The 10,613-nt window shown below is 60.2% G+C and overlaps 1 protein-coding gene across 1 annotated transcript; it reads left to right on the top strand.

Moving 5' to 3' along the window:
- The first annotated feature begins 228 nt into the window (after positions 1–228).
- On the top strand, positions 229–10,179 carry NBL1 (NBL1, DAN family BMP antagonist). The gene is made up of 4 exons (XM_031464231.2): positions 229–398; positions 7,516–7,710; positions 7,822–7,933; positions 8,645–10,179. The coding sequence occupies exons 2-4, from the start codon at positions 7,544–7,546 to the stop codon at positions 8,888–8,890; spliced, it is 525 nt and encodes a 174-aa protein (XP_031320091.1). The 5' UTR covers positions 229–398; positions 7,516–7,543; the 3' UTR covers positions 8,891–10,179.
- The last annotated feature ends 434 nt before the right edge of the window (positions 10,180–10,613 follow it).

Here is a 10,613-nt window from a genome sequence, read left to right as displayed (position 1 = left end):
GCTCGGCCCGGGGCTCGAGGGCGGCGGGGAGAAGAGGCCGGGGCCCCCGGCGGCCGAGGCGCCCCCTCCTGCGCGTCCGGAGGGAGCGGCCCAGCGCGCCCGCCCGCTCTTTCTTTTTCGCGTCCCTCCCTCCGCTGCCCCCGCCCTCGCTCCCTATTTGGAGCGGAGACACCCCTGACGTCGGAGCCGCTCGGCTCGCCGCTCCCCCGCACCGCGCGCCCGCCCGGGGCCGCAGACGGCGCGCAGCGCAGCCCAGCCGAGCCTCACGGGGCTGCCGCCAACCCTGCCGGCCGCCTCCCCGAGCCTCCCGGGGGCGCCGCGCCTGACTCCCGCCGCCCGCAGACAGCTCCGCAGGAACCCGCGGGCGCGCCACGCTCCCCGCCGCCGCCGCGCGCGCGGTAAGTCCCGCCCGGGCCGGCACGCGGGCGCCCGGCTTCCAGAGGCTTCGGCCGCAGACGCAGCGCTGCGCCCCCGGCCGCCGGCTGCGCTCCCGGCCGCCGGCTGCGCTCCCAGGGCACCGGGCGGAGGCGCCGCTGCTGAGCCCCGGAACCCGGAGGGCTCCGGACGCCGGGGCTGGGGACGTGGGCGCGGCACGGGGTGGCCAGGGAGCACCCCTGCGCCCCGAGCCGGTCCCCCGACTCGCCGGGGGTTTCCATTTCTCGGTAGGAGTCCCGCGGCCAAGAGAGAAAGGGAGGGAGATGCGCGGCCGAGGGCAAGCCGGGCGGGTCGAAGGCGGGTCGGGCCGCGCGGGCGCCGGGGCAGCGCCCGGAGCTCGGCCACGGGGCTCGCGTGTCCCCCCGGCTCTGCCCGGGCCTCGCTACGCCGCGAGTCTCTCCACTCCTGTCCGTTTCTGCCTCCTTTTTGTCTCTCTCTGTGTGTTTCTGTCTCCCCATCTGTCTGTCTCCGTCTCTCTATTTCCGTTCCTCTCTCAGGTTCTGTCCCTTTCTTTCTGTTTCTCCCTTTCTGCCTGTTTTCAGTTTCCCTGGGCTTGTGCCTGTGCCTTTATGTTTTCTTTCCGTCTCTCTGCCTGCCCTGCTCTGGGAGTCTCTGTCTGTGCGTCTCCCTGATCCCCCACCCTGAAATTCAGACCCCCCCCGCCAAACCGTGTCAGAGGCACGGGGCCCCCACTGGGATTCGTGAATAGTTTCCTAGACCCGGTAAAAGAAGCGAAACCCTCCCCCTACCTTCCGCCTGCCCTCGGGGCCTGGCCTGGGTCATCCCCCTGGAATTGAGACTGGGGCAGGGGATCCAGCCTTTCCGGGGGCTCAGTTTTCTTAAGAGTTCCACCCCCGCGAGGCGGCCTGGACAACAGGGCCGTGCTGCCGGCCACCTGCCCGTCCCGCTCCCTGGGCGGGGCGATTCTGATGTTTTACAAGCCGCAGTAAAGGGGGCAGCTGGCTGCCTTGGCTTGGCCAGGGAGGTGGCGGGCACCAGGGGAGAAGGGCACATTTTCAGGCTTTCCAAGGCTTTTGCCCAGCTGGAGGACACCAGCCTGTAACTACGGGAACCCCAGGAAAACAGAGGTCAGGGCGGGAGGCCAAAGGCTGGGCGCTGGCAGAGGATGGGGGTGGGGAAGCAATTTGTCAACAAGGAGCCCCTCACCCTTTGTTACTGTGGAAACCACCAGCCTCCTGAAACTCCTCCAGATGCTGGGGCTGCTTGGGTGTGGTTTGCCTTTAGTTGGGGCCAAAGAAAAGGCGAGGCTGGAGCACTTTCTTGGTGACCCCCCTCCACCCCTGCAAGCTGGACCTATTTCTCCTGGGCCTGTGTGCTGGAGGGTGGACCCAGCAGTATATGCTCCGCATTAGCCACGGCTTTATTTTCCTTCTTTTAGAGTGAAATTTTGAATGGAGTGGACTGTTTCTCCCCACCCCCACCCCCAAGGGTCGCAGGCTGCGGGAGCAGGCAGGGATGCTGGTGAAGTCTGCAGTGGGACTTCTGCTGAGCAGATGTGTAGGCTGACCCTGCAGCAGTTCATTAGCATAGATTTGTTTTGGAGACGGTTTTCTGGTTTGCGGGCAGGAGGGCCAGGGTCTGGGTTGGGGGGCTGTAGCCAGGATGGTGGAGGTGCCTGGCGGAGGCAGGCAGGCCTTTTGGGCATGGGCTTGGCCCTTCATGTCCGGCCCTGGACCGTCGGTTCAAGCTCTGCCAGCGCTGATGGAATGAAGGAAGCCACCCTGCGGTGACTGGGGTCATGGAATCACAGTGGAATCACATGGAATCCCAGCAGCCTTCAACAGCATGCTGGAGCTGGACTCATCTTGAGAGAATCTGCTCAAATGGATGTTCGCAGGCCTCGCTTCCCATTTTATGGGGCAAACACGAGGGTCCGGGAGGTGAAACAAGTGGTCAGTGGCTTGGCCTGTAACCACTGTACCATCCTGCCTCCAGGCACACAGTGAGTCAGCAGATAAGCCTGGGCCTGAACTTGTCCTCGGACCCCAGAGTGGGCCTGGGAGACCCTGCTGAGCTGATCAGGGCTGGGGTCTGACCCTGCCTCGCCCCTCCCAGACTGACCTTTTCAGCTACACCATTCACGGAAGTCCCTGCGCTCATTCCAAGACCTGCAGGGGTGGCCTGCCTCACCCTTGCTGATCCCCAAGCCCAGGGCCGAGGCCACAAATGCCACACCCTCTGCACCTCGCAGCATGTACAGTGTGGCAGCCAGGCCCAGCCTTTTTTCTTGAAGATGGATTCTAGAGGGGGCTGGTCTCTCCAGGACGCTATCCCTTCCGTCAGTGGCCCAAGAATTAGTCTTAGTGGAATCTTCCTCTTACTTCCTACCCTGGCAAGCAAGTGTGTTGGGCGGCACTGGACAGTTCATGAGTTCCCCCTAAATCCAGTTTCTTCCAGGCGGATGCAACCCCAGATTTAGATATTCTCAAGACCCACTCAGGATCCGGTGGGAGGGAGAGGGTGGGGGAGGGGAGGGCGAGGAGGGAGTGTGGGAGGCAGAAGGGCGTGGGCAGAGTTCAGGGAGGAGGAGTGGCCCAGAGTGACTCCCAGTGACATCTACTGAAGGCATCCCATGACAAGCGCCCTCTCCTGAAAATTCCTTGCACTCTTCAGTTCAGTTCTCACAGCTGCCCTTAGGAGGTGGATTATCCCCACTTTGCAGGTGAGAAAATTGAGGCACAGAAAGGTTATAGTGGCTGAGCTAAGATTTGCACCGGAGTCTGTCCCAGTCAGTGGTGGAGAATGGAGGACACCCAGACCCTGCCGTGTGTGTGTGTTGGGCGGTGGGGGGTGGGGTGGGCAGGAAAACAGGGAGAGGTAGGGACTGGGAGCATCTGGTCTGATAAGTTTGAAAAACATCTCACCGCAAACCCCACAGGCTTTGTGCGAATCCAGATGTCACCTGAGTGCACAGGTAGAAGCTTCCATCCGAGTCCTGGGCCTGTAAGTGGGAAGGTTTGCCAGAGGAGTTAAAGTTCGGGAGAGGCTTGTGTTTCTACCAAGGGTTTGCCAGCCCTGCCTTCCACCTGCTCCCACACTGGGCTGGTTGCTGGGAACCACAGCATCGAAAGCCTAGGGGGATGTGTATGTGTGTGTGGCCAGGGGTGAGTGGACCATTGTACCTAGAAAATCGTGGTGAACTCTTGTTATACGAGATTGGCTCTTTACGAAGGGAGCTTCATAGTGAGTGGGGTCAGGCAGAGGTCTTCCTTGAAATCTAGGCCCCTCTGTGAATTTAAGCTTTCATTCCAGACTCTAGGCCCAGGTAGTGGGGTGGGTGGCACTTGTCAGCAGTGCTATTATGGGGGACCCTTCCCTGGGGAGTTGGGGGGCCTCAGAATCATTCAGGAGCAGGTCCAGATACCTGGGTCACACCCTAGACCCCACACTGTGAGGTCAGAATGTCCAGGGCTGGGGTCCGGGCGTCTGAGTCTTTGGCAAGCATCTCAGGGAAGATGCTAGGTTCTGGTAGGTGTGAGACGCAGAAAGGACCCCAAAGGCCCGACCCTGAAGCCTGTGTCCTTGCTGCCCCACCCTCGTTCTTCCCTGGGAACCAACCAGGGCAGGTGTCCAGTGTTTGTCCACTGCCTTCTTCCCCTGTGTGGGAGACATCAGCCGTCCCTTCCTTGATCTGTGCCTGTTTCCACAGTGCTGGGCTGGATCAGCCTGTGTCCCCTCCTCTCCCCCAGGGAACTTCTTTCTGTGTTGCTGGCAGCTTCCAGATGTGTCAGGTGTTTGCACGGGGCCTCTGAGGATCTGGAGGGCTTAGACTTGGGAGTGGACGGTGGGATGGGAAGAGGACTCCCACTCTGGGCTGAGGACGCCCTCACTGCAGCCTCCCCGTGACTCTGAGGATGGCTGGTGTCATACCTTCCTCGAGGCTCCAAGGAGCTAGAGGTTAGCCTGGGGGATCCCCTTCCCGCTCCAGCATCCTGGGGATCCCATGACTTGTGGTGTGACCTTCAGGGCAGGAGGAAGGGATGAGAATCTGGGTAAAGCTCTGCAGTCTCAGGAAGGAAGATCTGATGGCTTGATCAGAAAAAAAAAATCAGCTGAGCTTCTGCTTGAAAAAACAAAACACAAGCCAACAAAAAATAAAACTTGCTAGCAAAGCACTGACTCCATTGCGAAGGGCGGGGGGCAGCAGGGTTCCTTGGAGACGGCGGGAGGGTGGGAGGTGACCAGCCTGGCGTCCCCCTGCCTCCTGCTCCAGTGTCCAGCTTTGGCTCTGATGCCTGCCCAGCCTTCCCATCATCCCCCGGGCGGGGGGAGAGACCTGCTGAGTTGAGCGCCTGCTGGGTGCTGGGTGCTTTCATTGCACCCTCGCCGTCCTTCTCAGGGAAAGTGCTCTGCTCCCTGTGTCCAGGCTGAGGTGGGTGGGCACAGAGAGGTGACTTCTGAAGTCACACAGCTCCTAGACTGGAGGCCTGGGATTTGAACTTAAGAGCTCAGGGCTGCTGGCCAGGGGAAGCTGAGTGGGGCCCGGCCCCTCCTCTGAGGTCCTGGCCAGGGCTTGGGGAGCCTGGCACTTTGGGTTCAGCACCCCTTCTGTGGGCCCAGCTGGCCTTTAGGAGAGGTGCTGGAGAGGGAGGGAGGTAAGGGAGGTGGCCTTCTGCCTCTTTATCTCATTTCTCCTTGACTTCTGCTACAACCTGACCCACAGTAACCAGTCCTCACCCTGCAGGCCAGGGCTCCCCTAAAACACTCACCGTTATCCCATCTCCCACTAAGCCTTGTTAATAACCTCAGCCCTATCTCAGCTCTCCCCCTACCCCGAGCCTGGTCCGAGCCCATGGCCTCAGGTCCGACCTCCCCTAATCCCAGCCCCAAATGAGCCCCAAGCCCCAGTATCTGTCCCCAATCCTGAGGAGACCTAACCCCACTCCCTGGCCCAGTCACTGCACTGGCCCTACCTGACCTGGCCGTCCAGAGGAGTCACAATGGGGTCAGGTGGAGGACAAAATTCCCCAGACTTCCCTGAGGTCTCCAGGGGGGCCAGTCTAGCCTGGGGGCCCAGGGAGCTGTGGCCTTGGGTGAGCCGTTGGGGCCTCTGCTGGTGAGCTGTGGTCGGACCCTGAGGCAGAGGCTGGTTCCCCGGGGACAGAAGAGGACCTGGTGGGGTGAGGAAGCCTCCTGGATGCCAAGTGTGTTGAAAAATTAGATTGCCAGTTAGGAACAAGTCCATTCGATTTTCTTAGGACTAAAAACACAGGCTTTGCTGTCGATCTTGTGAGCGAGACCGGATGTGCGTGGGTGAGAGCCTGGGTCGTGACACAGACTCACTTGGGCTGGCGCAGGCTGTCTGGACTCACCTCCCACTGGTCTCCCCGCCTCTCCCCTCCCCGCTCCCTGCATTGGGATCCTGTGAGATGGAACTGAGACCTCCTGCAGGGAAGAGGGGCAGGCCATGAGGAGAACTTGCTGGACAGAGCAGAGTGCTGTGGATGGAGGTGGTCACAGCCCTGCAGGCCGGCCCAGGCCTTCCCCGCCAGCCCGGCTGAGCCAGCCCACCTAGTTAGCCTGCAGGAGCGGGCAAGACCCCCCCGACACCTCCCACTTCCCAACACTTGACTAGGTACCTGCCGCTTTCAGCAAAAAGTGGGCTGAGAATAGGGTTGTTCTGATCAGTGGCATGTCCAGCCCTGAGCCGGCCTTACTGGTACTGGGCATCTGTGGGACCAGTGCAGCCATACTTGGCCCTTGCTTTCAATTCAGCCCCATCCAGCCCCTCTGGGGACTGTCCCCACGCCCAGAATCCTAGTCTGACTGAGCTGGACCAGATCTCAAGCTTGACCTGTATATCTGAACCATTATAGAAGATTGTAAAAAACAAACAAACAAACAAAAAAGCCCCACAGAATCCCATCCTGCCCTAGAACGTTCATTCCACAAGTCTCCAGGGGATTCTGATGCTCTCCCAGGTTTGGAAACCACCTCACTCATGCTACAGGTGGGGACACTGAGGCCGGAGTGTCTAGGGCCCCACAGCGTGGGTAGACTCCTGACTCCCAGTCCAGTGCCTTTTCCCCAATGTTCTGACTCCAGAGGACCCCCTTGTGAGCATTGCCCTCATTTCCAGGTCTCTCTGAAATTACCCTCTTCTACGCTTTTTGAGGTGAGGAAGTGGCAAAACCTACTGAAGATGACATTGGGGGACATTGGGAAAATCCCCTCAGAGCTGAAGCCTTCTGACACACAGTCTGCCCTGCAGCGCCATCTGCTGGCTGGTTCTGGTATTGCCTTAGTGCCTTGCTCCGTCTGATTCACAGAGGCTCAAGCCCTTGGCTTGGATTGTCTCCTCTTTGACTCAGGGATTAGGAAGGAGCTGGAGATGATGAAGTGTGTGTAGACTCAGGACTCGGGGCTCTGGTGGGGCATCCAAAAGAGAAATACAGTCTGGTTCAGGGTTAGTTCCTTCACTGAGGTGCAGCCAGCCAAGGTGGCATAAGAATTCACAGTGACATAAAGATAGAGGTTAGCTTTCCTGATGTCAGTTCTGACAACAGTGGCAGCATGTCCAGGAGACAGGCTGGCTGGCCAGCTCCTGGGGGGCATGTGCTGTTGGAAGGACCCACAACATCACAGTGAGGAGGGAGCTAATGATTGTTCAACACTTAAAAATCTTCTTGGGAATTTAATGTCTAGTTTAGTACTTGCAACAATCCATTGCCACACCCAGTATCCCCATTGTTTTTTAGATGGAAAAACTGAGGCACAGAGATAAAAAGTAATGTGCTCAAAGCTACATAGTAAGTTATAAAAATAACTAACAATATTGAGTGTGTATTATCTGCTTGTCTCTCTGCTGAGGGTTTTTCATGAGATGCCTTACTTAATCTTCAAGACACCCAGCTGATGCTCGTACTGTTAGCAGCTCCACTTTTGAGGTTCATACTGGAGAAATAACTTGTCCAAGGTTGTCCTGGAACAGTAAGTGGTAGAGGCAAGATTTGAACCCAGGCCATCGGGAGTCAGAGCCCATGCTTGTAACATCACCGCCCCCCACTCCTCCGCCCTGCCTCCTGGGCCCTGCCAGCCTCACCTGCGGTCTGTTCTCAGTTCTAGGGCTCCAGAGGCCACGGGCACGATGCTTCGGGTCCTGGTGGGGGCTGTCCTCCCCGCTGTGCTGCTGGCCGCTCCACCGCCCATCAACAAGTTGGCATTGTTCCCAGATAAGAGTGCCTGGTGCGAGGCCAAGAACATCACCCAGATCGTGGGCCACAGCGGCTGTGAGGCCAAGTCCATCCAGAACAGGTGGGATCCGGGGGGAAGGGCAGGTGGGCGGAGGGGATGAGGACACGGACAGGGCCGCCCATTCCTGCCTCCGCCACGGTGACACGGATGCGGTGGCCTCTCCTCCCACAGGGCGTGCCTGGGACAGTGCTTTAGCTACAGCGTTCCCAATACCTTCCCGCAGTCTACGGAGTCCCTGGTGCACTGCGACTCCTGCATGCCGGCCCAGTCCATGTGGGAGATCGTGAGTACCGCCGCCCGCTCCCACCCAGCCTCCACCCTGAACCTGGGCCGACCTTGGCCGCGAGTGCTTAGGGAGGCCTTGCTGTGTGCAGAGGTCGAGGCTTGTGCCAGGGAGACAGACAGACATGGTCCTTGCCACATGATGGCTTATAAGTCTGACACCAACACATACAGGACTAGAGATTTTTCTGAAGCTCCATTCTGATGTCAGTCGCACGCTGCAGTTGTTTCAGTGGCTTCCCATTGTTATAAGATGAGACCTAAACCTTTGCCAGCCCCACAAGGCCTGGTCTGGCTCGCCAGGCAGAGGGAACAGCATGTGCAAAGTCTCAGGCAGATCAGGCAGCGCAGAGTTGGCAGGAGTGGCACGAGGTCAGGGTTGGAGAGAGGAGATTTTTCCGCAGGTGCGCTGGGAGGCCCGGGGGGCATTTCAGGCAGGAGGTGGCCATGTTGGGGTTTCCCTCGAGGCGCCCTCTGGCTGCCGTGGGAATGGAAGAGGCTGGCAGACTGGCTGAGAGGAGGGAAGTCTGGTGGCTCATGCAGGGACGCCCCCATCCCTCGCTGGGCTCACAGAGCCCACTGGGGCATCCTGGATGGGCTCAGGATTCTGGGGCCTCTGGGATTCTTGGTCTCATGAGGAGTGTTACCCTGGGGCCTCCTTGCCACCCCAAGCCTTTGGAAACACCTCTCCCTTTCTCTCCTGCCCTCCCAGGTGACTTTGGAGTGCCCTGGCCACGAGGAGGTGCCCAGGGTGGACAAGTTGGTGGAGAAGATCTTGCACTGCAGCTGCCAGGCGTGTGGCAAGGAGCCGAGTCATGAGGGCCTGAGCGTCTACGTGCAGGGCGAGGACGCGCAGGGCTCCCAGCCTGGCCCCCACCCCCACCCCGGTGGGCAGACCCCCGACCCTGAGGATCCCCCGGGGGTTCCCCATGTGGAGGAAGAGGGGGCTGAGGACTGAGGCCCCCAACTCTTCCTCCCCTCTCATCCCCTGTGGAATGCTGGGTCTCACCCTCCCAGGGAAGAGTTGGGGGAGAGGCTGAAGTCCCCCCTTTGGCACTGGATGGACTTGGATTCAGACTTGGACTTGGAATGCTTCCCGGTTGCCATGGAGATCGGAAGGGAGGGGCTGGCGCCAAGCTGCACAATTTAATATATTCAAGAGTTGGGGGGAAGAAGCAGAGGTCTTCGGGATTCTTTTTCGGAGGGGGGTTCTCTTCCTTTCTGCCTCCTAGAGGTGTGCCCTTGGGACGGGGGGCAGTTGGCTAAGCTGCTGCATTGGGGTGAGGCCGTGCAAAATGGCGGGAGCCAGGCCAAGGCCTGAACAGCCGCTGGTGAGGCAGGGCCCTGGGTGTGCTGATGGTGGTGCTGGGCCCCAGGCTGAGGGTGGGCACCTTGACTGCAGCAGCCCGAGGGAGCGCTGGGAGGACCATTGGCAGAAGCAGGAAGCTCTGGCCCCACAGGCTTCCCCCAAGGCCTCCCACCCTACTCCCCATCCCCAGGGTGACTTCTTCCTGGTGGCACAGAGGTGGCCCTCCCTTGATGGCGTGGTTGGGAGTCAGGCCTGGGCAGGACCCTGCTGACTCATGGCCCTGGAGCTGGAAGCCAGGCCCTCCGGCTTCTTTGGCTTCCCAGGGCGTGGAGGGAAGGGGGGAAGAGGAGCCCTGCTGGGCCAAGGGGAGGGGCTGACCCCCTGGACCAGAAGAGCCTCCCTCCCTCCTCGCCCTCTCCCAGATCTTGGTGTCTCCCCCTCCCCCCAAGTTCTAGGCCCCTCACAGCTGCTGGAGCTCAGCTCACCCTCTTGGGAAGCTTTTTCTGAGTATCTGATGGTGGGGAGCAGTCTCCCTTCCCCAGAGGTGCCAGGAGGGACTGGGTGGGGTGGACTCTGGCTGAGCCTCAAGAAACGTGGAAGGGGAGGGGCGTGGGCGCGTGTGGGTGGCCAGTGTTCCCTGTGGCTCCCCAGCTGCCCAGTCCCACCGCCTCCCTTCCCCCAGCTGCACTTTAGCCCTAGAAGGGGCGCGGGGCCCGGGGGGAGGGCCGGGCAGGCGGGCAATGAGGAAGGCCCCGCAGCACCCACAACTGCCTGCATCTGCCTGTCTGTCCCCAGGGCTGCTGCCAGCCCAGCAGCCCCCTCCCTGGGGGCGCCACGGTCCTCGCAGCTGTTGCGACAAGAGCTTCTGGAGCTTGTAACCAGTAGATTGTCTCCCTGATGGACCCTGAGTTTTCTCATGAATAAACTCGTTCAACGCGTGTTCTCTTCCTCACTGGGTGGCTCTGCTGACCCAGGGCTCCCTGAGGGGAGGGAGTCAGGCTGCACATCGAGCCCGGAGCAGAGCCACCAGGCAGCGCGGCCCGCAGGCCCTCCCTGCGTCCTAGGGGCCCCCACTTTCCCACCTTGCTGTGGCCCCCTGGCTCCTGGCTCCCCAGCTCCTGCCTCCTTCCTTGGGTGTCTGTTTCTGGCCTCTTGTATATCTTGGTGGGGCTTCTGGAACCTCTTGTCTGACTTTGGCCCTTGATCCCTTGGGCTTGCCCCAGGACATCGCTTCACCCTCACAGGGACCAGTCTGGCTTGGCTTCAGGAGAAGGGGAAATGGACAAAACCAGTGGTTACAAGTTGCTGTGTGAGGTGGGTGCTGTGCTAAGTACTCTACATAAATTAACTCGCTTAATCCTCGCTACCACCT

The sequence above is a fragment of the Camelus dromedarius genome, chromosome 14 (assembly GCF_036321535.1).
Source record: "Camelus dromedarius isolate mCamDro1 chromosome 14, mCamDro1.pat, whole genome shotgun sequence".
NCBI lineage: Eukaryota > Metazoa > Chordata > Mammalia > Artiodactyla > Camelidae > Camelus > Camelus dromedarius.
This window is presented reverse-complemented; position numbering and strand designations above follow the sequence as displayed.